The 27,888-nt window shown below is 43.2% G+C and overlaps 1 protein-coding gene across 1 annotated transcript; it reads left to right on the plus strand.

The window, feature by feature from the left end:
* Window positions 1–1,130: 1,130 nt before the first annotated feature.
* On the plus strand, window positions 1,131–27,837 carry tlcd2 (TLC domain containing 2). Its single transcript, XM_071900660.2, has 4 exons — window positions 1,131–1,706; window positions 2,271–2,353; window positions 5,822–5,904; window positions 23,825–27,837. The coding sequence occupies exons 1-4, from the start codon at window positions 1,528–1,530 to the stop codon at window positions 24,203–24,205; spliced, it is 726 nt and encodes a 241-aa protein (XP_071756761.1). The 5' UTR covers window positions 1,131–1,527; the 3' UTR covers window positions 24,206–27,837.
* The last annotated feature ends 51 nt before the right edge of the window (window positions 27,838–27,888 follow it).

Here is a 27,888-nt window from a genome sequence, read left to right on the forward strand (position 1 = left end):
TAGACTTCAGTCTGCTGAAAGGGGGAACAAAGATACCAAGTCACCTGTTCCTCTCCATTCACACCACTGATGTGACCAGAGGGAGGCGTGCTGTACAAACAACAAATTCAGATATTGCCCGAGCAGGAAAACATGTTCAAATGCTAAATGTTAAACATGTTAAATGTTATCCTCTTAACCACATGGAGGCGCTGTAATATACAATATTGTAAAAACAAGTCTTTGGCCTGTAGTAGGCCTGTAGCTTGGATGAGGGCTGTGCTGTTGTGCCAACTCCTAGTGAATGAACAGTATAATTAAACTATTCATCATTTTGCCGGACACCTCTGAAACGCCCCAAGAAAGTTGGAGCCCAGTTTGCAAACCACATGATTTTTATAACTATACACATCTTTTGGAAGCCTACATTTTGTTGATTATTATATGTGCTATATTATAGTATTTTGATATCACTTGTTATTCTTATGCCAAATTAATGTCGCTATACATTGAAGTCCTGTAGGCCCTATATGTATGTACATATGTTATGAAACTACTCTTCCCATAAGTCCACGGCGGTTTATGAATGAATGAGGCGGGCTAAAAGCAATGTTGCCTTCAGGTGCTCTTCGTAAGCTCAGGTCGGATGTTGTAAACACGACTTGTCGCGCATTCATGTGCTTTTGTAAATAACCACAAATAAGCCCTGTTACAAAAGCCTGTTTTGATGGCTCTTGTTTTATTTTAGAAATCAAGCGGCACAGAGCTACTTTGTGTTGCAGCGACAGAATGAAGAGGAGAAAATGTGAGAAAATAACATAGAATAACATATAATAAAATAAATCACTTTTACCATCAGTTGTTGACATGGCTTCAAGGCCCTTCGCTCTCTAATCGTCACATCTCGGCAACTCGGGTGTCACAGACAAATTCCCACTTTCCCCAGTCATGTGTAGCGCCTTGTCGGGTCGTTCGTGCGCGCCCAACTCGCGAAAGAGATAATTCCGACAGCACCTGAAGGCAGCACAACACGTGAAACAGAGTAACGTGCTTATAGCCGCGCCCCTTCATAGTAGGGCGGGGAATCTCTGTTGTTTGGTTACAGTGATGGCAAAAAGTTACACAAGCAAGGGATGGAATTTTATAGCAGGAGGGTTTCACGACTGTAAACGTCGCTCCACGCGCTACATTCACGTCTGCCGCCTACACACCTGCGGAACAGTGACATTTTTAGGGGTTACAATAAAAAACAACCCCCCAGTCCGTGTCAGCCTCAGTGGGAAATCATTTGATAGACTCGTCCACGCCTTCCTTCTCTCAACAAAAGCGTGAAAAACACGTATTTTCTTCGCGTTACAGAAGCTTTTTTTGAGTGATGACTGACCCGAAATGATAGGAAGCATGTCGGTATGTTAACGTAATTTTCTCCGCCGTCGTAAACGAGTTGCACTCATCTGGGGGACGCCAATATTATTGGCTGCATATACCGCTCACTTGGGGACATCTGGGGCCCTTGAAGTCTCAAAAGCAGAAGAGGACAGTTCAGTCATGGAGCTGAGTTCAGTGATTTTAACGACTGGGAGCTCCGTCGGGTTTTTTAGACTTGTGAACACTGGATTTAGTAAACTGCCCATTCCCGAGACCGCCTGCAGGAATGTATGGAAATGGAGAAATATCTCTACATCCTTCGTCCACAGTTTTATTACTGGGATATGGGCAGTGCTTTGGTGAGTTTTTGTAGATTGGTCCTAGGGCTTGGATTGAGTGAAAATGGTTTAAATGAATAATAAACGGATTTGCCTCTATGTTAGATATAAATTGGTCTAGTCTATGAGCCCGCTGGTTTTATAGTGGAGTATTGGGTTGTGGTTTTCAAATTTTACTTTGAATGTATTTAGACTTTATTCATAGTTTTGTCCCATCTTCTGTGTGACTTTGACTTGTTGAATGTTGTTGGCCTGCAACGTTTATGTTTGCCATGATGCTGCTTTCTCGGCCAGGTCTCCCTTGAGAAATATTCATAATCTCAGCTGGGAATCAATTTTAAAGTTAAATATAGCAAGCAGCTTAATGTGTGGTTGGTATTGCTTCACAATGATTGAGTGATACTGACATATACATCATTCATTCAAAATTAAAGTTGACAAGACTGGATTCATTGAAAAGAAATCACTGTCATGTCTGTCAAATTGAGTTCTACAGTCTTGCTGCCATATAACAAACTGATTAAAAACAAGGCCTTTTCATCTGAAAGGTTTTAGTTGAACTTCTCATTCATTTTATCTTTTCAGCTTTTTCCTGCACCCGCAGATGGCCGAAGATTTGATAGAAACTCACTCTGTGTTTTCACACGCGCTGGTCTCTGTTTCGATCGGTGAGTATCGGTACTACCACTCTGTTTGGTCTTGAATTAGAAGTTATGTCCTTTTCTGAATGGCCTGATGTGTTAAGGGGGTGTGCGCGCCCCAATGAGGCGCGTTCACGGAGAGGAAGTGGCACTTGGGCCATATAGACGGGAATGCAGTGGAGAGTCAACCCACTATCCAGTTTAACCACTTTTACAGGCTGAGTTAAATTTTTAGGCTATGATATAAATTCATAGCACACAGACTAAATTGCATAAAACTGCAACTTATATAGAGTCTTTGAGGGGCAAAAAACATGTTAATGCTTTTCTGAAAATGAAAGGTTTGTGTTTTATATTGGTTGTTACACCAAATACTGCATGTAGGCACACAATATTTCATTATCAAATTATGCCCAATTTTCATATTACATTACCTGAAGCCAATATGAAGAGCATATTCTGGATCAACAGTCGAGAACAGTGAGGCAGAGATGGGAAATCGGAGTGCTTTTTTACCACAATGCCTCCCTTGAATTCCTGCAGGCTGGTCAGAGATTTAGCCGTGGACAAGTTGTTTCACAGCACCGTGTCACAGTGTCATGTCACATCGCCTCCCTGTGTTTCTATTCTATTAATTGGTGCATGTGATGCAATTCACAGCCACATACTGTTCTTAGTATGGTAAATATCAAGGTTTGCCATCTCTCTCTCTCTCTCTCTCTCTCTCTGCGTGAGTGAGAGAAAGACATCACAGTCACTGATACACACACTCTCTCACACACATACAGAGGAATTAAGTAGGTGGATTTTTCCAGCTCCCGACCTCTCAGGTGACTTGTAATAATACTATGTTTGTCACACAGGCCAGAACAGATGTGCATATGTGTGTCTGTGCAATGGGGGTGTGTGTGTGTGTTTGGATGCGTGTGCTGTCACTTTAACTTTTTTGGCTTTATTAGATGGTTGATAGTGAAGAGAGGCAGGAAAGAGAGAGAGAGAGATGACATGCAATAAAGATTGTGGTCCAGATGTGAACCCAGGACATCACGGTTGCATGATCAGCACCTTAGACCACTGAGCCACCAGGACGCCCCCTCACTTTGACTTTTTTACTTGAGTGAGGTTCACATGTGCAGCAGATGACAAGATCTACAAGCTCACAGTATGTTTCACCAGCTACTTTCCATAAACCAAGTGAGAGACTCTGATAAATGTGCATAATCAATTCCTTATGATTACTCAAACCTGAATGCACACCCCAGATTCTTAAAATAGCAACTCGCCCAGTTTTTACTGTTTTCCTCATTAATCCTCAAAGTGTTCTGGAGCACCCAATGGCACGTGAGCCCCGTTAAAACCGCTAATTTATTGGACCTGTGCCAGGCGGCAAGGACTCCCCTAGGATTCCCAGGATTTTTCACATTCTCCCTGGAAGCCCGGCGCTGGACGCTGGCAGAGTAGTAGTGGTGGTGGCTTGAGAAGATCAATGGGGGGCATTATGGTCGGTCCCAGGCACCAGGCCTAACCCCGTACGGTCATGTGACTCTGCCATGGGCAGCAACTGTGCAAGAGGTCAGTTGATTTATGCGGGCTGTCCGGCTCAGATGCCATCGGTAACAGAGAGCGGAGTCATCCTGCACAACAAGCCCTCCCACCAATAGAGTGGTGTGATGCTGAGGCCACGGCGAGGTTAGAGAGGCCTTTTTGTGGACTAGACACGTCCATTCAGCCGCTCGCTGTTGTGATACCAGCCTGCAAACTTTGCAGTGACATGCCGCAAATGATTATCCACTTGTTGAATGAAAGACCTTGTCCAGCGCCCAGACCAACTTGTCACAGTGGCTGCGTTTACATGCATTGGCCATGCTGCTGTTAAGGTCTAATTCAGGTTAAGCTGTTTACATGAACCCTTTCCCTTGATACCTTGCGATGGAGTCTCCCTGTTGCCATGAATAAACCAGTTACAGAATATTCCCGTCTACCTGTGGTGTCGCGTCCACAGATAAAACAGTCTGCTAGCAAAAAACTGTGGAAAAAGATGCGGTTGCCAGCTGCCCTCCTTGACTGAAGAATAGCTTACTTAGAAGAAAGAAATGAAGTCCTGCTCTATGGTATTTTTAGTTGGCAGCAAAATGTGCCCATAATGCTGTGTGAGCCTGAGTTCACACAGATGGCGAAAACCAAAAGGCAAAGGAGGAAAATGTTTACATGCCACAGTAACCTGTTTAAAGTGGGAGGAAGCCAGGTTTCTCATAATCAGAGTATGAGCTTAACTGGGTTACTCTGACCGAGTTAATAAATCATGAATCATTGATTTATCATTCCAGAGGATCTTGAGTGGAAGAATCAAATGTTGATCATCAGAGATTACTTTGAAACATTTCTTTCACAAGAAATCCACTTTTATCTTTCTCTGACCGTCCCACTCAGGCTTTGGCTGTGGGCCAGTGTAAAGGCTTTGTTTGATTCCCTTGTTCTCAGTGTGGACGTCAGCTGCACAGAGCCTGGGCATCCCATTTGCCAGAATATAAAGAGCAATCCTTTGATCAATAAAACAAGATCAATCTGTCCCCCTCCTTTGTCAGTCTCTCTCTCTCTCTCACGTGCATGTAGGAATACAAACGTTACATAAATGCTTACATGAATGCTTATAAAACACAGAGAGCGAGATAATAGATCTCAGTTGAAGGGCACATATATTAAATTGGTCACGTATTTCTATGGGCTGTTTATGTCAACACATGTCCTGACTGCATTATGTGAACTTTGACCCTCATGTAAAGAAATAATCTGGAAATATAGATTGAAAAGAGTTTACATTGGCATTGAAATGAGCCCACGCTTTGTGCTTTATCAGTTGTGATGAGTAGTTGCACTCAAAGCACTGACAGCCCTGAAGTGACACTGTGCCTTCGTGCTTTAGTGTTGCTATAGTTTTATCTGCTCAAAACCACTTGAATGAATATGAAGCTAAATATGGTGACCAGATTATGCAAATAAACAAACAAAAGGCTTGATAACTATCTTGTATTTGTCCTGTGGCCAATGACAACAAATACATTTATTTGTGGTTAGATAAAATGAATACTGTCCCCTTGTTGTACCCAGTTGGCAGAAGGGTGTCAGTGTCAAGTTCACAACATAAAAACAGAGTTAATCCCAGCCTCGTCGAAGCCCCCAGCACCCCTCCACTCCTCTATCCCCATCTTCAACGCTTCATTATTTTTCCAGTGTTCTGAAAAGCCGTCTCCATGGATACGGCTGGTGGGGGAGGGGGTGGGGGTGGTGGTGGTGAGGGTGGATATAAATAGCCCCTCTCCAAGCCACATCTTGGTTGCCGTCCTCGTCGTCATGGAAGCGGGGTCCCACTGACACACTTGATATGCTCAAGGCTGCTCTTGTCAAGAAGATGCCTTCATGTTTTGGTTCATTAGCTGATTGCCAAACCGAATGACTTATAGGCTGACTTGTCTAAACACTGTCTCGTCTTCACAGGTTACTTCATCTATGACTTCTTTGACATGGTGCTGAACCAGAAGCTGAGTCAGTCCTGGGAGCTTCTCTTCCATCACATAGTGGTGAGTCTCTCCAGAATCCCAGAGTCTTCAGGGTTCAAAACAGAGGTTGGGCCCATAAGCTCTGGTCTAACATCTGATATCTTGACATTTACCTTGATCATTAAAGTGACAGAAGAATATCTAACCCTTTCCATCTGTGTAAGAAGTCATCAACCTCTGCGTATCACCCCAATCTCCAAGCTCAGCAGCAAACTAACACACCCACAGTTCAAGTCCCTATAAGCACAATGTTGTCACTGCTTTGACAAATCGTGCACCATAAAACCCCACAGCACCTGTCAGAAGCACACACAAAGCCTTCCTTGAAAGAGAAAATACCCGTTTTTCTTGTCTAGCTACAAGGAACAAAGAGACAACAGTTCCAGTATGATAGTCCCCCCCCCCCCCCCCTTCCCCACCCTTCCTTCAAGCATCCAACGTATCTTGCACCCCACCCCACCCCGCTCCCTCAGGTGCTCGTCATCCACGACCATTTCTAGCAGCTAGCATTCCCATCAAAGCCAGACATCTTCATGACACAGTGACCCTCAAGTGTCTGAACCTGGAGGAAGAGATGTACGTTGTTTGTCACTGGTTTTCTTTGGGAAACGGCTTATTGCTCCCGTCGTTTTTTTAGAGAACAGGATTGTTGTTCTCCTGTTGGGAAATGGCTAGCTGATCCAGTATAGATGGGAGGTGTATGTATATGTGTGTGTGTGTGTGTGTGTGTGTGGGTGTGCCATAACTAAGGTGGGGACCGTGGAGACTGATGCAAGATGATGGGAGATGTTGCCCCTAGGGAAGAACGGCTCAGATCAGTTAACCCTTCCCCCATTCCTGCTTGTTTTATCCATTATGGAATCAAAACGCACAGCTGACCTGAAATCACGATATGCAGCAACATCCTGCTTGAAGGTTTTTTTTTTCTCCACTTCTGGCTGTGTGACCTATACATCCATGACACCGCTGACCTTTTGGATAACTTTCTGTTGTTGGCTCCTATCATCCTGTATTATATTCAGGAGAGCTGTTTTCTGTATGTGTACATTTTAATGGGAATTGTCTTTAAGTGGATTGGAGCAGATTTGCATTTGCCATATGTTTATTTTGTGTGCGTGTGTGTGTGTGAGAGAGTGTGTGTGCGGTTTCACCCTTTTGGTATGTAGAAATATTTGCATGTGGCAAACTGGCCAGTGTATGTTTAGTGACTTTATCTTAGGCTGTGGCTGAACACCTAGAATATCACACACTGATCCTCCTGCTTACACTACACACAGTAAAGCTATAAATGCAGACAAGCTTCTCACTCAGTGTCACATGCAATTGCGGGGATTTTTAAAAAAAAAAAGTCTCACATCCTGGGTTACATTCCCCTGATGAATATCATTTCGCAATCGCTTCATGCACATACTGCTAATGAGTAAGTATGTCAAAACGCCTCACATCAGTGTGTGCAGAGCATTTGAGCATTGCCACAGACACCTGACACACATGCTTGCCACATACAGACTCTGCTAAAATGTCAAGGGGAACTTCTCCTCAGTGTCTAACCAGGTTCAGTCCAGCCTGCTAGCTCCACTCCACAGTCCCCACCTTAGTTATGACACACACACACACACACATACACAGAGTTGGAGGGAGAGAGAGGACAGCTAGATAGCCAAGCCCCCTCTTGATTCTGAGGCGCTTGTTGTTTTTCTCTCCTTCCCTTCCCGGGAGCTCAGTGAATAGCCGCTCCGGTCCGGCCAGCTGGCTGCAGACTGTCAACAGACTGAGGGAGGACTGGGGACTTCCACCTTCCCTCTCACTCACATGGCTCTCATCTGCTCTCTCTCTCTCTCTCTCTCTCTCTCTCTCTCTCTCTCTCTCTCTCTCTCTCTCTCTCTCTCTCTCTCTTCAATCTCACTTTTTCTCTCACCCTCTTTCCCTCCCTTTCTCTATTGTACTCTCATCAAGCATTTCTTTCATTCTTTTCTATGATGTTCACTCCCCATTTTTTTTTTTCTCCCATGTACCTTTCTTCTCGGCCGGCCTCCCTCAACTCTTGTCCTCATCCGTCCCTTCTCTTTTGTTTTTCTTGCTTTTCTCTTTCTCTCACCCAGGGATCGGGGTGTAGTGCTAAATGAGGATATTGTATTGGGGGTTCATGAAGGGTTGTAAACCACGAGACTCAAGGCAGGACTTGACTGCAAACAGAGGCGGACTGGCCATACAGAAAGAGACGGGGGTTGATCATAAGTGCATCTCCTCCCCATTCACAGCCCACTAGGCCATCTTTCTCCCCCCATTACAACTTTATGTCTACCTTTCCCTGGAGAGCTGACAATGACCAAAAAACACACAGGCTGGGAACGAAAAACTGAGAGAAAAACTCCTTGATGCAGCCAAATGCCACAAAGTATTTATTTTGGTAGCACTAGAGCTGAGTGCAACAAGTGTTAAATCTGCAAACATCAATGTGCAGCACCATAGTGTTACCACTCAGTATTTTAGCTGTTATGCTGCTTTCAGTGTGTTGTCGGAAATATTGTAAGTATGGGTTGATGGTTCAAGTGATATTTTTTTTTATTGGCTGCACTTATGCCACCAGCCATGAGCCATAAACCACCACTTATGGCTGATCGGGACTTTGTGGACCAGTTGACTGGACGTTGTTTTCACTGTGGGGCAGGGAGGTGGTTTCTCCTTAAAGCCAAGTGTAAAAATAAATCTTGACAGAGCAGCAGAATGTTGCAGTAGTGGCTCGACGCAACACACACTAATGCAAATCTAAAGTACAAATTAGTAAGTCAATCACCTTGGTTGTAGTTTTAAAAATGAATCTATAATATATAGAACTGATCATATTTGGGGATTTACATTTCATTATCTCAGTGAAACCATTAAATAATCAAACGTTTTTTTGGACGCTGGACCATAATTCACTGGTTTTCACTGCCGCGTCGCCATCTTGGACTTTTATGTTAATAAGTAACTTCTGATGGATGGAGCTGCCTAATGGTTTGCCACCAGTAATACTATACTTCTGGCTGGTAGTGCTGACTACAGACTCTTGGGACTTGCATACCCAAAATACCACCAAAGTGGCCTGACAGAGCTACAGTAGGATCGGCTGTGAAAACACGGAAGTATGAAAATTTGCTTCCTTGTTGTGCCTTTAGAAATGCATCTAGTTTTTATAGTATATCAGTGTTTTTTCAGCCCTACCTGGCTCTATTTAGTCTTTTGTTACCTTTGAATTATTAAAGCTATGTTTCTTTCTCTCTCCCCTTTCTGTCTTCTGCTCTTATCTTCTCTGTGCTGCCCCCTACCATCTCCTTACCTGTCTCCCCACTGTTATGCACGTTATCTCTGGTTTTCTCTTGTCTCTTCCTGTCTCTCTCTGTAATCTAGTGAAAGCACTTCCCCTGGTATACGAGGTTCTTAAACTATAGCAAAACAGCATGTAGTGTAAGACGAGTGTGTTGTTGATCCCTGTTGTCACGAGACCGGGAGAATAATAAAGTCAAACATTCCACGGAAAGTTATTTTTTTCCCCCTCTTACTCGCTCAAGTGGAGATTACGGCTTCTAATTTGTGTCTGAGAAATATGTGGGCCCTGCCACAGTCACACATGACGGGTTTATACGTCAGGAGCGTCAACACCATCACCCATAACCTCTCGCTTCCTTTGGGAAACAGGAAGACCTGATAGTTCTGCCAGAAATAGGGTGCCTCCTTCTGAGGAGATTAAATATACATGAACCTACTGTATGTATTGTCTCATAAATCTTCCATGAAGGGCTTTTAAAAAGTCTGGGAATGAAACCATAAATGTGCAGCCCAGCAGTCGGCGTGTTTGTAGAGTTGGGGAAAGTGTCGAGTGGAATAACTTTTGTCGTTTTTGCCATTGTGTCAGCTATAAGGCCGGAGCAACTGCAATACATGTGGTTGATGTGAAACCAAGGAGTTGTTTGCCGTTGCCCATCCTTGTAAAAAGCCCTCATCCCCATGTGGAGTCTGCCGCAGCTTCAGTTGCCCATGACGCTCGGAAATAGTGAGTTTGTTCTTATATGAGCCAGAGGAGAAGGAGCAGATTCAGAAGTGGTGTTTACTTTCCATGAAGAAAGAAAGCATGAGAATAGCAGCATGTCTAAAGTTCTCCATTGAGATGTTCATTGATAATGCGCAGCGGAAATAACAAACAAGTCACTTGACCATAGTTGTCTCAAATGGGTTTGAATATTTGCAGCATGCTTGCTATTTCCCTCCATAAATGCCTCTCATCCCTCTCTCATTAGGCAGAATTGAATTTGCTTATTAGAGTAGAGACAAGGCTGGAGGTCAGGTGCGTCACGAGTTAATCGGCTACTGGAGGAGCTGTGCTGTTTCTAATCACATCTGCTCTGGTCTCTCTGTCTTAGCCGCTAGCCAACCTAAAGCTGGGATATCGACTCTTTAATATCCTCTCCACCACACTATTCTTTATATTGTTTGTTTAGTTGGATACCACTCAATTAAGAATTCATATTGATGTTATTCTTATGAGCGTCCAATGTTTGTGAATATTTATGTCTAAATGCACAAAAACTCACAAAACTTGGGGAAATGATGCATCTCACCACTGCACTCCTGCATTTTCAAAATTATAGTAATCAGCCCAAGTGGCGTGTGATGATTACAGGTAAAAATGAAACATTTAAATAACCAAATCTCTGTAAGTTTGAATGACATGAAATTTATGGCACATATCCAACTATTTTTGTGATATAAATTTGCCTCAAGGTCCATCAGTGCACGCTATAGTGGATTTTCCATGGTAGAAATTATGATCAACCACCATTCTCTTATTTATTTCAAACATAATTTAATGCAACAAGATGAAATAAGATCTAGCTGCAAAAGTAATAGCCCAATAGGCCCAATCTGTTTCTCGAAAGTGAATCCATTCTTAGCTTTTGGTTTGGGATCAGATGTGCTAGTCAGTGTGTCTGGTGGGGTGCACATATTGTGTCGAGCAATGTTGATAGCGAGTCCAGTTGACTGTCAGATTTCAGTTTGTGTGTGTGTGTGTGTGTGTTTGTACCCTTATCCCCTGAAAATCCCCTTGAGTGCTCTCGCAGCCATCTTTACCACCTTTCCCAATTCAACTTCGGCAACATTTTTCCACTTGAAGGACCATAAAGCAGCAGCCTGAGACACGACTGGAACTCGTCTCACTTTACCGGGGTGTGACAGTCGATATCTGCGGCAGCCGATGTGGGAGGAGCCTGAAGCTGCCTCACGTACCCGACGGAGAATGTCACTTTCTCAGATGAAGCTTGGCTCAGACATGTCAGCTAGGCCTCGCACCTTGCAGCGAGAGAAGGGGGCCATATTTGGCTGTGGGTTATGTGTCACTAAGGTGTGACACCACGCGGCGCTGGAATGCCAAGTCTGCCATGCGTCTGTGCATCTCTGACTCTGTAGAACCTGATTATCCTGCCCCCATACCCCTGTCTTTCTCTCTCTTCCTCCATATCTGTCGCCCTTTCCTTGTTACAGCTCCTCCTGCCGCTCGTTTCTTGCTCTCTCATGACCAGCAGCCTAATATGGCAGCGCTACAAACAGCCACCAGGACTGTGTGTGAGAGTGGACTTGCATGAAAGTTACAAGTTTTATCTCCTTTGGTCAGCTGGATTTGCTTCTCAGGCGAATTCTGTGTTTTTACATCTGCCTGAAGTTCAGCTCTTCTATGTATTTACACTACCAGCAAGAGTTTGGACACACCTGATTGAATGTTCTATGTTTTTCATTATCTTAAAGCCATTTTGATCTAAAGGCTTATGCTTAAATGCTTGAAATTTGTTTCTTAGACAAACATAAATAGTGAAGTTGATGCCTATGTGTGAATTTCTTTCCAAAGCCTTCGCCTTTCCATCAAGGCAAAGGGCAGCTACATAGCTATATAAGAGAGTTTTGATTTGATTGGTCACTGCATAATTGCATTTGTGTTATTTCATAGTTTTGATGTCTTTACTATTATTCTAAAATGTGAAAGATAATAAAAAATAAAAAAAAATAAAAATGCGTGTCCAAACTTTTGACTGGTAGTGTATGTCTCCCAGTGGTTAACTTTGCGTTGACATTAACATAAACATGATGAAGCAGTTGAACGTTTTGATACAAACATTTAAATAGTCATGTAGAACATAGTGTGTAACCCTTGTGTTTTTTGTTCTTTCATGCTTAAATAAACAGCGAGGGCCTCTTGGTATTCCACAGCAGCAGTTGAATTAGCATGTACAGCGTGTTTTTGCCAGCCAGCCCACAGACATTTCCAGCCATCCACAATGTGGACTCTGCCGCTCCTCCTCTCTGGCCCCAGTGCCACACTTTGGTTTGACAAACCACATGGAACGAGGGCTTTTTTCTTTTTTTTAATCACCAGTGTCAACATCATGGCTGCTGTTTGCTGCTCCAGCCTCCATTGTTTCAGCTGAAATGTTATTAGAACATACAATAAGGGAGAAAGCCTTGAGATCGGTTCGACCACAGCGTCCACCCACCTACTGAGGAGAGAGAGAGAGAGAGAGAGAGATCTGGAGAGAGAAAGAGAGGGAGAGAGAGAGGTGGCAGAGAGAGAGCGCGAGAGAGAGTGAGGTATTGCGAAGAAGAGGACATGGAAAAGGAAAAGGGAGCAGGAGCACATTCCCTTCTTTGGCGGGAAAAGAATGTGGCCTCTGTGTGTGTGTGTGTGTGTGTGTGTTAGCAGTCTCATCTCTTTGGAGGGGAACCCCCTGGGTCCCCCCATTCAGTGTGTATTTCCAGACATGAGGACAGACATCTGGTCTCCACATGAACCTCGGGCTCCCTAGATTCTCTCTCACACACACACACACACACACACCCCTACCTCCGTCCTCCTGCGAGGGGTTCTGCACCCCTCAGATCATCTCTGCTGCGCCCCCTAGTCCATATATCACACACGCTGCCTTGTTCTCCACCCCCATATCCCCTATCGTCTCAAAACATCTCCCCATCCCCCCTCGTCCTCCCACTCTCCGCAGCTTGTTCCGCCCCCTCACATGGCTACCGACCAATGAGAGACTCCGCGCTCCAGTAGTAGTATTTCATGTTTTTGTGGCTTTCTGTCACAGCCGGACTGTCTGATACTGAGGAATTTCCTCGCTCCTTGTTTTTGTGGCGTAAACAGCTCACACCCATCTCTCGCAACGGCAACATCCAGAATCCACATATTGATGGGATCAGCTTCTTGTCTGTTCATTTATCAACAACAAAAAATACTGCTGCGAAGCACTGGAAAGTGCAAGCAGTCAAAATTTTTGTAAACACTGGAGTCTATTATAAGCTTAAAGATTGCTGTGAACTTTGAGGAAATGCTCTCTCTATATTTCAGGGGAACATTTGCTGTGTCGCATTATTTAGCAAAATAATTGATTGCCAAGTGCGCATAAGCCAGAGATAAGTGTTCCACAGCTTTATAACACAATTTGTTTTCAATACAGTGTTAAGCTTCAATATTTTTTTTACTTTCTGTATAACAAGTGGTCTCCCTCCCTCAATTATTTTTCTTATAGTGTTTTGGCTAAATTGGGAACCCTGTTTTCTACTTTTTTACCTTTCACATTACACAGTCTCACAATAGGAACGCACAAAGGCCATATTGTCATCACTTTGACTGTAAAGGCTCATTTACACTTGTGGAACGCAAAAGGCGGACAACCCTCCGTTCTCTACGTCATCCCTCAGCGTATCGGCTTCATAGACAACACACTGGCTCAAGCTGTTTTTGACGGATACAAAATCTTATACTGTCTTCTGCCAGCAGGTAGACACAAGCAAGTTTGCACACAGAAACATTCACACACACTTACTCACACACACATGCCATGCCTTCCAAAGACGCTGGAGGCAGGAAAAGCAGATTGCCCTAAAAAAGGAGTTGGCATTTGTGTGCCGGTTGGCATAACAACCAGGAATGCTGTTCAGAGGCATCCATCCGTCAGCATGTTTACAAAAGGAAGAGAGGCTGAGACTCTGGCAGTTGCTCCTCAGCGCTGACGAGCAAGGTGGGACTGTTTGTTCTCCCTGGGTGCCCCACCCAATGGCTACGACTCGGGGGAGAAGAAAGACAGAAGGACAAACTTGGCTGCGGTCCAGCTGCTTCGCTCTGGAAATGCCACAGTGCTTACGTATGATTGCTAAAGCAGCGTTGTAGGGTGTGTGTGAGTGTGCGTGCTATGAGAATACAGTGTGGAAAGATCATCTGAACTTCAGACATGTATAATAAGAATTACTAATTGAGTCTGTTTTGTAATTCTGGTCAGTGTCATTGTGTTTCACAGCAAACCTCAGATATTCTTAATAAGCAGAAACGGCATGTATGCAACAAAACAATGATGCATTTCTGCATTTCTGGCTGGACTGATGCAAATGCAGGTGGTCTGCACAAACTAGCACAGACCACCAGGGTGTAGTTAGGGTTCCCATGATCATGGAAAACCAGGAAGCGTTATGGAATTTGGCCTGGGAAGGTTATGGAAAATGATACATATCCAAAAGTCTTTGGAAATATGGAATATTTTGTTCAACTTTTTAACTTGTCAGGTGGTTTAATGCAGCTTGACAAATAGTAAATCTAGTTCAAATGATAACTTTCAAAGGACAAAGGACAGCAATAAGTGCTATATTTGAATGTATACACTTAAATTGTTTTATCGAGAAACAGTCATGAAATCTGATTTACAAAAGTGGGGTAGGAGCATTGTAAAAGCAAAAAAATATATACTCTTTGTTCATTTGTTTAGAAAAGACCTAAGAAAGACCTAAGGGCTTCCGAGGCTGAAAAGCCTTGAATTTCATCTAGCAATTTTTTTTGTTTTTGTTTTTTTCCCTCATACTTATGAATATTTAAGTTATTGCCAGAAGGGATATTATTTCTGCTTTTCTCTGTAGTCAAAGAAAAATCAATAATATATACCACAGTATCAAATCACAATTCTTAGTTTATTGCGACATGTGAAGAATGGGAATTTAATCATCTCATAGCCTGAAGATCATAGATTTCAGGATCCCTGCACCTAATTGGCACTATCATGCATGGGGAAAGCCCTGGGCATTGTTATTTGTCTTGTATTTTAGCACATTGCTTGACATTTAACCACCAGGAGAAGATAGGCGAGTAACGGCCAAGACACACACGAGGTGATGCAAGCACAGCTCCGCCCTGTCACACCCAGAGCCTGAACACAACCAGTCACTAAACCAAATGCATGAACAATGCCTCCCAGCCTCGCCCAGATACTTCATGGAATAATGAGCAGAAAAGACTCATTTTTTCCTTGTAGACTGTACTTAAAATAGCACACACACTCATCCTTGCATACAGAGTTAATCTATGTTGTCATATGTGACACAAACCATCATCTGTGGGTATTTCCAGTGACTTTTTGACTGCCCAACAGATGTACCGGTATATGACAGTGAGGCGCTGTAGCGGCCTGCTGCGCTGTTGTCAGCTGACAGCCTGCTGCTCTCCGCACTCTGAAGCTAACTGGAGCTAACGCAGGTCGCATGACAAAGGTCATGACCACCATCAACCAGTATGTATGTGTTCATGAACTTTGAACTCTGTGTGTGTGTGTGTGTGTGTGTGTGTGTGTGTGTGTGTGTGTGTGTGTGTATAATCATTACTCTCCCAGGTTTCTAGGCTGCATATCCATCCCTCCATTTCCTCCTATAGACTTTAAGCCCCTCCCACCTGCTCCTCACCCCACTCTCGGCCCATGACCAGATAGGAAACATCTCCATAGTGCTTCCTAATAGTTTCCTCTCCATCAGCTTCACTCGGCCCATTTCCTTTCTCCTTATGACCTGCACTACGGAAGCACTGCCCACCTAATAATTTATTTTTAGAGCCCCTAACAAAACAACAGAGCGCTTTATCACAGGAGGACAGTAAACAAACAATGTAAATAACTTGTATGTATCAATATATGAATATGAAACAATAAATAAACAATGAATAATTTCAAATACAGCTATAACCATTATATGCAAACTTAAAAGTAGAGATGTAGTGACTGAATTCCCAGCCACTGAGCATCAATCTGTTGCTGCTACAGCAGGGAAACAGTCAGAGGGAACTATGAGGAAGCACAGTTAGTTTCACTGACTGGTTGATTTTCATTCGGGCGCTTTTCTCTATCAATCACCTGGCGTGGAATGTGCAGGGGAGCAGTGTTTGTGCAAGCCGACCCGGCCAAACAGCCTCGACAACACATCTCCAAACGCTCTCCAGCAAATAGTTTGGTTAGTGGAAACCATATTAACTTTGGTGGAATGTGATGATAGGCCTGTTCTCCATCTGTCAGAGTGCTGATGATGATGCTGTGTCTTGTGCACTTGCGGTTTGTTTCGATTATTTTAATGCTTAATGAAATTACCGTAGAAGCCCTGCTGTTGCCGTTGTCTTGGGTGGTTGTCACTTGATGCTCTCTCTCTGGTCAGCGAGCCGTGTTCATGAGACACACACACACACACACACACACACACACACACACAGTCTTAAGTCACTTTTGGGGTATTTACATAGACTCACATTCATTTCCTGGAGACTTACCCTAACCCTAACCATAACCACTACTTGCCTAAACCTAGCCCTAACCCTAACCTTAACCACTGACCCAAAAATCAGCTTTTTACCAATTGGGGACACGGCTTTTGTCCCCAATTGCACAAGCCGTCGCCAATCAACTGGTCTTAAGTCTGGTGTGTGTCCCTGAAAGTGACTTAAGTCATACCCACACACACACACACACACACACACACACACACACACACACAGAAACACATTCTTCCAAGGCAAAGCAGGTGATGTGTGTGGAATATACTTAATCATCACTTAGCAAATGTGTGTGAATATGCTTAACTCATAACTCATAATACAAGTTATTGAGAATATCGGACTCCCCAACAGGTGAGATGATCTCTGCGGTGTGTGTGTGTGTGTGTTTGTGTGTGTTGCCGGGGGGTTGCTAGGTGTTTATGGCGTATCAGTTTATTCGGACTAAAGGAATGTGTGGGATGCAGTAGACTTGGTGTTTATACTAGGCGTTCTGACCTGGGGAGCGGCCACAAAGCCTGTTGACACTGAACTCTCCACCCAGCTGCTCCGAGTCAGTCTGGCAGCACAAGCTAGGAAAGCATCGGAGGCTGCTGCCGTCACCTTTGACCTTTGACCCCTTTGGAGTCTGTTTCTGTGTGTGTGTGTGTGTGAGCAGTTTGAACATGACACACACAGGTACAGTGTCACCTCCTGTGGGCCTCATGGGTTAATGACTTCCCGAGATTTCCTTTACTGCTCTCACTCTTTTTTTTTTTTTCCCCTCATCATCTTGTCATCATTCAACATTCAACACTCGCTCTGTCCGTCCTGCTGAACGGGCTCCACTGGTACCTGACTTGAAATCTGTCCAGGACTCCTCTTCCTGAGCTAGCTAGATAGTGAATGAAGCAGGGAAACAGGTTTGACATGGGAACCGTAATTTCCCTTTGTTCTCAGTATATATAAAGATAACACTAATAATTGATAATAAACACACACACACACACACACACACACACTTAGACCATCTCCAACCTACACACTCCATCAGATATTGTGGCACACAGGTATTTAACGCTAACCTACATATTGTTAAGAGTTCATTGTCCTTAAACAACTTCAGAAAGAAACTATCAACAGATCAACTACATATCATATCCTTATTAATTAGTTAATTGATTGGGATAGGGATCTCTCTCTCTCTCTCTCTCACTCACTCACTCACTCACACACACACACACTCACTCACACACTCTCTCTCTCTCTCTCTCTCTCTCTCTCACTCTCTCTCTCTCACTCCAACTTTGTATTATGTGCAGATGAAACAAAAAATAATTGTATAGCACTTTTAAAACCAAGTTTACAAAGTGCTTTAACAATCAAATGCAAAACAAAGCAAACATCATACTCATAAAATAAAACTTAAAGTAAAAACAGGAAAGCAGCGCACAACAAAAAGATAAGAACAGAGGGTAACAACAAAAAACACACAAGAAAAACACACGGAAATAATAGGATTAAAGGCATCACACAAAACAAGTCTATAAGTAAGTTTTAAGAAGTGAAACAGTCACAGTTTAGTTTATCGGTGTCTGTTTCCTCGACACAGCAAGCAGCCATTTTGGCTCTCGGATGTTATCTTTGTCTGCTATCATGTCTGAGGCTAAGCTGACCTTTTTTTTTCTCCTTATCAGGTGCATCTGCCTCTGGGTTTCCTGTCAGGTTGCTTTGTGTTCCCTAATTGCCATGGTGGCTGAGTTTAAACAGCACAGGCTTTCTTTGGTAATTCATCAGTGTTTTCTTTATCACCTTTATGCAAACTTCTTATGACATCAGGTGAAGTTTCCCTTAGCTTAGTGACTAATTTATGGTCGGTTTTGTTATTTCCTCCAGTGACGTTCAAGGTCAGGATTAGGGATGAGGAAGCTGATGGTTCTTTCACTTCAGAACATCTTCTTTTACCAACTTTGGCGATCTTAGTTCCACCATTTGCTTGCCTACCATCTTTGTGCCAAGATCCCCTCAAAGGGGGAAGAGGAGAAAGTCCCTCACCAGGGTGGAGAGAACGTCTAATTGAGCCCGCAGGGAGAGGATGCAGGAAACAAACACCCACACAGCCTTGTTTTTCAGCCCTTTACTTGCATTTTATACAGGTGGGCTCTATAGCCAGCTGTACGAGTGCAGGCCAAAGGTTAGATCCACTACTTCATAGCCATCTGCATCTATAAAAAAAATTTAAACTTGAGGCACAGCAAAAACCTTCCACTGAAACTTAGTTACTGCCTTAACCCTCCATACCATTAGGAATGCCAATGCCAAGAATGATATAGGATGTTGGGCCGATACCAGGCTGAAATTAATATCAGAGAATTTACCCAATTCTAAAATCTAATACAAAGAGCCATGTTTAACATTTTCAATCTCAAAACTCCTGGAGTTTATAACTCCTTCAGTAATTTTTCGCTCAAATGGTGAAAAATGGATTACATCTCAATTTTCTGTCCAGTGACTCCAAACTAGGTCTATTGGTCTAATTCTATATTGTTGAATATAATTTTTTGGAAAAGTAATGGATCAGATTGAAAGTGTAGTACTTGAAATAGTGGCATCACTGCATCCATATTTACCACCCAGCCATGCCATAGAGGTGTTTAATACCCCTGGCAGCCATCCATTAGTCTCTGGACCTGTATGTAGATGGTAGCCTGTGTCTGTCTGTCAGTCTTGTTGATTCCTAATTGGATGATATCAGCTGGACTGCTGCTGTATATGAAAGCCAAGCTTCAGCCGGGCTTAGCAGGGCAAAGCCAGCAAATGCTGAATCATTCTAATCGTCTGATAGATCCAGGGGCGAGCGGGGGATTACAGTGAATCCAGCCCAGCCAAGGGGGACTGACGGCGGGGCAGGGTGTGGGAGTTGACCCCCTCTTTTATGGATGACTAGCAGGAGCCTGGCTGTGGGCCTAATCTACACTCATCCACACTCTGTTTGAGCCAACTGCTGATACCTGCTGGTTAGCTGTCGAGCCGCATGGGGCCATTGTCACCTGATGATGACCTGGTATAGTCTGCTGTTAGACCTTTAAAGTCAACTCATTAGACAGTGTGATCACAAACTGGTAGTGGCTTCTTTGTCCAATTTGGTTATAACAGGCCTACCTCACTGTTAAGACTCATCGCTTTTGCATTTACTGCTTGTAGCCTTGATTAGCAGCAGTAATACTTAGTTGTTTGTGACATATGGCTCAGGCATGGTGGTATATAGGGTGTTGTTGTGTGGAGCACCCTGTCGGCCTCTATGCTATCAGTAGATAAGGTGAGGAATGGCTGTCATTGGCTCCTTATTGACTCATCTGAGAACTCCAGCTCTCCTCAAACACCATAAAGAGGAAGTCGCCACCATAAAACCATATACACGTGGAAAAGGGATGGAATAATACCACTAAACCTCAAGAAGCATCTTGTATAATGTACCAATCGGATGCAATTTAGGGCCCCATGTTATATTCTCTGTCTCTATGCTTCCACTTCAGCATATTGTCCGCACGTGTAAAACATTTTCACGATGACGCGTTATATCTTATAAAACGCTACAACACTACAAGATAGCAGCAGCACACAATGAATGAAAATTCCCGTTTTTGATCCTTCTGATTCTAATTGTGTTATCAACTTGTTTAAAATGTTTCCATCTGGTTATTGCATCCTTCAGATCTCATTTAATCTCCTAATTCCCCTCAGAATCTACAGTTTTTTCCATTCACACCTATGGAAGGTCTATTTCCAACATATTGTCCCACTGCTTATCTATGTTCAGTGAAGTTAGTGCTCATATCTCAGTGTTTTACAAGGGTTTGTTTTGACCTCCCAGTCCCTGGTTGGAATGTGTTGTTTTTCTTCTCAAAGCAGATTAGATTTTTAGACAGGATAAGCCACGCTAAAGACCACTGGATGATGTTATAGGAACTATTGTCTGGACTTGTGAGTGTGTGTGTATGCACGTATGTGTGTTTGTTTGGGTGCACAAACATAGGTTAATGGGAGTGTATGAGCTTGTTGTTGAATGCTCAGGCTAACACATATGGGTCCTGAGGGTCACTGGTGTCTTTTCCTTTTGCTCTGGGTTTGAACCAGCATGGACGGGTGTTTTTACAACACTTGTCACCCCATCATGGCTGTCTGGTGTAGTGTGGCTGTACAGTGCAAACAATGAGTGCATATGAGTGTTTACCGATATCGCTCGTCTCATTGTGCGCCTCACTCTCTTTCTCCGTCTTCTCTCTTATTTCTTTGTTGGAAAGAATACAACTTCCATTTTAAAATTAATTATAGGATGCTGTGGTGTTTGTGGGCACCAAGTGACCACCCGAAGCATCCTTGGTTGGCAAGTAAACTTCTGGGATGTTTATCCGTCCTCTGTCCTTTGCGTTCTTTTGCTTTGGCCCAAATAAGGGACTCCAGATCCCGCCTCCTGTCAGTCTAACATGAAAATGATTAGGGGTCCAGTGTTAATATTGACTATTTTTGCTTTCGAGGGTTCCTGTATTATCTTTATTTATTTGTAGAGGTGGATTCTGATGAATGTTCGCCATACGATCCAAAAGGCCCGAAATGACGACAACACTTGAGAGTACAATTGAGAAAGAGCTTGTCAGTTTCTTGTCTCAAAACTCGCAAATCTCAGATGGGGAACATCTGGGACTAAGAGACCTATGAGAGGCAGAACAAGCATGGGGGAGACAGTCGCTTGCCAATCCACTGGGAATCTATTATTCTACTAAATGCAATAATAACAGACTTTATAAAAACCATAGTGTAGTTTAATGCTCTAAAAACCAGTTGCCTGCCTCAGCATCCTTAATAGTAGGGTGCCAGCAGCGCAGCTCATGTCTTCCAGGGGGTTTAAGACGCGGCACCTGTACCAACACTGACACAAGCACCTGTCCTTTCACAGTGGAATGTCACATAGAGTGACTGGCCAAAACTGAAGAGTAATGTCACTCATTTGTGTGCATTTGTTTGTTTGTGTGCGTGTTGGCTTTCCTGTGGTTGGAAAGCCCAGCCACCTGTTGACAGAGCTGTTTTCCTTTCGTCATGGTGGCTATGATGACGAGGCAGTCTGTTTGTACTGCTAAATATGGTGCTTTCACTGTCATCAGTGTAATTGTTCACCGTCATTGTTCATCATCACTGTCATTATAACCTGATAAAGGTGCAGGTTGTGATGCTTGCTGTGATTACTAAGGATGAGCATGTGAGTTTTGCTCTCAGCGCCATTCCTGTAGTCAGTGTTACGACTGTAGAAGTTGTGCAGAATTGGTTGGTTTTCACTGAGGAATGCCGACAAGTCTAGCAAGCCATTTGAGCTATAATAACTCAGTGACAAATGTTGGAACTTTTTCCAGAATGTGACAAGTGCCTGGTGAAGGAGGAGCCTCCGCCTGTTTGAGTCAGGGAGGCAATACAGTACAGTACGTATTGTCAAATATGGGATGGGCAGTTAAGGATGGTGTCACATGGCTCTGTGCTGCATTAGAAAGGACTTCCCCTGACCTCACACACACGCACATGCACACACTGCCATGACCGATGGTAAAAGCCATTCACTCACAGCACAGCATATCCAATGACTTGAGTGTCCTACCCAAAGACTTGCTGGCTTCAGACTGCTTTCTACTTCATTTCACTCTCTGCCCTGTACTGACACCATTCACTCTTAATTCAACAACATGGCAGCTTAGGAGGTAGCAGGTTTGAAACACTCCAGAAGTGAAGAACAGTGCATCTGAATACAGTTTGTCCTCCTGCTACATTGTGAGTGTGCTCTGGGTGTGAATGAAGCTTCTGGATTTACTGGAGTGAATGGGCGAGCGGTGTCGGCTCCCATGGAGAGTTGGCGGGACGGCCTGTTTTGGGACGAACACATTTCTCCAGATTTTCCACCTGCAACACAGCTGCTGCAAGTGTTTGACAGCAGCTTTCACTTCTTTCATTTCACAACATATCAGATATTGTATGTGATCCTTTCCTCTGCCTCTGCAGTGTAATGTTAGCAGACTTTATGTTTTAAGTCACTGTGTTTGCTGTTCTCATACTGGTATTGGACGCTGCTGCCACCTTGTGGAGCTTTTCTGTTAATTACCTCACAGACTTTCATAAGCACGGCTTTGCATAAATTAGAATCACGGGAGGATGACCTTCCACATGATATAGCTCCGGTCATTCAGTGTCATAATGTCAGAGACAAAGGAAGCATTTGAACATAAAACACAGACACAGTGAGTGCTGAGGGTAATATGACCTCGAAATCATAAATAATTTCCTCTTAAGAGTACCCTTTACCACTATTGTATTTTGATTTAAAAACATAGGATAGGTAGAGGTATGTGGTTGTAAAGTAGTCTTTTGAATTTAAAGTCATTAATTTATTGTAAAAATGCCCCACACTCCCATACACACATACACAAAATATGACAAAAATTAACATTATCAGCTCTCAATAATCGGAAGGGGCGTAAACACTCTTTCACCAAGATCCATTGCAACCAAGCTCTGCCACTGGTGACAGGATGAAGCCTATCTGTTGACCTTTCACAGTGTGTTAAGGCACACGGCTGAGGTCATGTGATCCCACTGCAAGGCTTTCTGGAAAGATGGCAGGCCACTGTCCTCAGTTAGCCAGGCTCCTGAGCAAATCGCAGAAAAACAGATGAAGGATGCATTGTTCTGTTTTAAACACACTGCTCATTTGTTTAGCAGTAGCAGTTTGCCCCAGTGATGAACCTCAACTATTCAAGATAAAACTATACTGCTGTGGGTTACTTAGAGTAGGAAAATAGAAAGGGAGACACAGTAGAGGAGACACAGGAGAGACACAGGAGAGACAGTTTTTGGATTTGATTTCAGGACAATAGGGGAACACTTGGCTCCAGAGGTGGGGGACTTATCTACTCGACTATCTCCAGGCATCAAGTCACAAATAATGACAAATGCCCATCACAGGCCCAAAGTGATGTCTTAAACTTGTCTGACCAGTCTGACCAGCAGCTGAAGTATTACTTTTAGAATTATATGAAACTGAGAAAAGCAGCAAATCTTAGCATTTGTGAAGCAAATGTTTGGTATTTTTACTCGATAAACGATTAATCGATTATCAAAATTATAATACATTTTCTGTCCATCAACTAATTGATTAATGGACTAATTGTTTCAGCACTAGTTTTATCCATGCATTATTAGTTAATTATCACTAATTAGCCTTGCTACACACTATGTATTGACAATGTGGGTTATTGGGATATGGTTGCATGCAGCATCTAATGTAACATTCTTTCTCTCTCTCTTCCTCTTCAGGTGATCACCTGTTTCGGCCTCTCTGTGCTGTCCTGCCGCTACGTGGGTTTTGCTGTTGTGGCGCTGCTGGTGGAGATCAACTCCGTGTTCCTCCACCTGCGGCAGGTCCTGCGCATGGCGAGCCTGGCGGCCGGCACCCTGTACCGCGTCAACAGCATGGTCAACCTGGGCACGTACGTGGTGTTCCGCATCAACACGCTGGCCTGGATGACCCGCTGGCTGGTGCTCAACAGGGACAAGGTGCCGCTGCTGGCCTACACACTGGGCAGCGTGGGCATGGCCATCATGACCGCCATGAACATCGTCCTCTTTTACCGGCTGCTCAGGAGCGACTTCCTCAAGAGCAGCACCCGCGAGGCCAAGAAGGAGAAGGAGATGTAGGGAGGAGGAGGAGGAGGAGGAGGAGGAGGAGGAGGAGGATGGGATGGAGGAAGGATTATATTCATACACACACTCGTTACTGTACGTTAACACCCTGTGGACCAGATTTAGTACCGTTTTACCTCTCTGTCTCTCTCTCTCTCTCTCTGTCTCTCTCTCTCTCTCTCTCTCTCTCTCTCTCTCTCTCTCTACTATACAGACACACACACACACTGTGGCCCGTGCCAAGAGGTGTAATCAAACAGCCATACTCCACCCACTACCCAGTCTCCTCTACAACGCTGTGTGGTGCAGGCAGGTGCAGGTCACAGACGGACATTATGCAGGGAAGCTACATTTCTCTTGAACTCTTGAATCTGAATCTGTCAGCTGTAGTTTCAACAACAAGGAAGGTGAAGGATTCCTTTATATGAACAATACAAGTGCTTGTGAAACGACACCAAAAGCCTTATCGTCCCACAGGGTGTTGCAATTAAATCTGCTCTAAAATGTAGCGTATTAGTAACTGGAGAAACACTGTTTGATTCATAAACACACCAACACACACTTATACTGCCATATGAAGTATCTGTATAAACAAATCCAAAATATAAATAGAGCTATACCGTAAGAATACCCTTTTATTTCTATATATTAGAACTATACATATATCATGTTGTGGGCTATTAAAAATATCTCACAGTTTAAGGTTTTATATCACTGAACAGTCAGTGGAATCCAAACCTCTCTTCTTGAACTCGTCGTTTAACACTAGCACAACAGAAGTGAAGATGTCTCTTTTCACCAAATCTCTCCTCAACTAAAAACCGCCTGCTACCTCAGCAAGCCTGTAGCAGTTCTTTGTCTCTTTCTAACACAAGCTTTGCTATCAGTGTTTGGAAGGTTCTTCCTTTTGGAGAAGAAAAACAATATAAGGAAAAAAAATGTTTGAAGAAAAGCATTTTTTTGTCCGAAGGGTTAATATTGAACCTATCTGTCATTTGTTTTTGTTGTTTTGACCAGTAAGGATGCTCCAACTGGCAGTTGTTGAGCCAATTCTCAATCATTTAATGAGAGAATTGGGTGATAACAGTTGTCATAGAAACAACAAAATGAATAATTGAAGTGGTATGTGAATCAAGATTCGAGATTTTATTGAATACAATGTTTTTTGCCAATAGTGTTGAATCCAAAGCAACAAAATATTTGGTAGCTAACCAATTATGGCCAACATTTCCTAGTTCACAAAACTGGATTACAGCATCTGGGCAGAACACTCACCAAATGAATTTATTTAGCATGAATTACCAGAACAAATCAGTGGCCAATCAGTCGGAGCATCCCTAATATACATTATAATTAAACGACCATCTAAAAATAGCTTGGGCCCCTCAGATCTGATTGGCACAAGGGAAACAATACCAACCAGGTCCATTTTTAGTACCTAGATCTCAGTGGAACAATGGCTCATTAAGTCAGCCTCTTGGTTCAGTTACCATGGCAAAGGGGGGAAGAGGCCGATCATTAGAGCTAGCCCTCCCAACACCCACCGCTAATGACATCGATGACGGTCAATGACAGACGCTGCGTCTGACAGCTCGCACCGTCTACCATGTAGCAGGTTGTGTGAGTGTCGGGCAGTTTGAAACCTGTGAGATGTCAGAAAAATGAACACACCGCACATGACAGTAGATGATGCTGCATTATGAATGAACATTAATGCTTTCATACTTTGTGGTTATTCCCATAGCATACCATGGTGGTATATAGTAGTATGCAGTATGAGCTTTCAGACACAGAGGGATGAGCAGCAGCCTTTGGGTTGTTATTTTTTGTTTGGCCTCTAGAGGGCAGCACAGCATCCTCAGCATCACCTCATGAACCTCAACAGAGCCAACAGCACCAGAGATGTTAGGAAAACATGAGACATTTGTGAACTGTGAGCAAGGATTTACCTACATATGTTCAGTCTCTCTTTTCTATAACATCTTTGAAGATCTGTGCCATTCTACCTTTTATTTTAACTATCAGCATGGATGCAGGGGCATTTGCTGTCTGTTTCTAATCTGGTCTGCGGTTGGTTTTGGCAGAAACAGGCCTTAGATCTGTGAATACGGCAAACTTTTCTAGTGAGCTGAAGCTACAAGGCTGCCTACTCTACCAGCGCTCATCATAGCATTACAGTCCTTACATGGCATGGAAATATTTTATGCCATTCATGCTCTGTGTTTTGTTTATTGTCTATATGACCGCGTTGCTGGGGGTGTGCATATTTGTGTATATTTGTAATTTATTTGTACTAAAAGAAGTTGTGGATTAATCTTGAAAGATGAAATAAGGAACACGATGTTCAAGCAATTTCCCTTTTGTGATGAGTTGTTGTTGATCATAGTGACGCTGACAGCAAATGGCACAGCTACAATATTTCTGACTCCTCGTCCATCATAACACCAAGACATCACCAATACTGCAATACTATAAAAAAAAAAACAACAACAACATGGCACTGTTTGGGAGGAAGGACTGAGATAGAAAGGCTTTATAGTCACGGTTAATTCCCAGTTGCCTTTTTAAGATTAAGAGAAACTCCCTTTTTGAATTCTCATTGTGAATGTATGTGTGCATTAATTTCCTTCCCAGCAGATCTTTAGGGCAGCTTAACTTTGTGGTTGTAGTGATGGCATTTTAGTAACATTTGAAGAAGAACAACTTCCTAACATGCGAGCTTATATTTGTGAATGTGTTGCATAAGGCTGTAATGTTATCGGACTTATAAGATGATAGCAGATTTGTCATTACGTTGCTGTATGCTTTGAAGAATCGAGATGAACCGTTGTGGCCAAGTCAAGATGCCTCCTTATATCAGTGTAGTTCTCTTTTGTAACCACATGGAGGGACTTTTGGCCATGAAGCCACAGTGTTGCTCTCTGCACTCCAATGCTTGCTCCTGTTTTTTCTTATGTGCATTTCGTCCCCTGCCTGGCTTGGATTTCAAAACATTTGATTGTCATGAGTGCAAAAGACAATCTTATGGTTCTAAATCTGTAGTGTGCAGGGAAAGTGACGGTGGCTGTCCATGGCTGCCTCATTTCCTTTCACCTGCTTTTCTCTCTCTCTCTGCTTTTCCTCATCATAGCCAATAGATGTGATGGTCAAGTGAAACTAGTCGTCACATTTTTTTTACAACTCCATTACTAGATGATGAGGAAAGGCAATTGGAAAACACTTTGTCACGACCCAAAATTTCTTTTGCTTTATTTGGACCGGCCTCCTTTGTTTGTTCCTTTGTAGACTTCTGTTTTTTTCTGGTGATTGGTGAATTATTGTCTGTTGTGTGGTATTGAAAAATGAAATTCATGATAACAGTGAAGACTATTGACACTGTGCAGCTTGTCAAGGACTTCATCTCCTTCACTGAAGGGAAAACGTCCTAACCTGGGTATTGAACCAACTGAGATTATGAAAGTTAAATCATCTGCCTTCCCTGAGCATCAAAGTCAGGTTTCACACAATTTTGTCTTAAGTGTAAATATAACAATAATTTGTATTTTTCTTCATAATGTTTTGCCTGAATTTCAGTTTTGTAATTAAGACTCCAATTTATATGTCTCTTTATACAATAATAGCTATTTGTTTAACGTGAAAATAAAGATTGAAAGTCTAAATCTTGTGTTTTCCTTTCATTGCGACCCAGACATTTTGAA

Source organism: Centroberyx gerrardi, chromosome 6, assembly GCF_048128805.1.
Source record: "Centroberyx gerrardi isolate f3 chromosome 6, fCenGer3.hap1.cur.20231027, whole genome shotgun sequence".
Lineage (NCBI taxonomy): Eukaryota > Metazoa > Chordata > Actinopteri > Beryciformes > Berycidae > Centroberyx > Centroberyx gerrardi.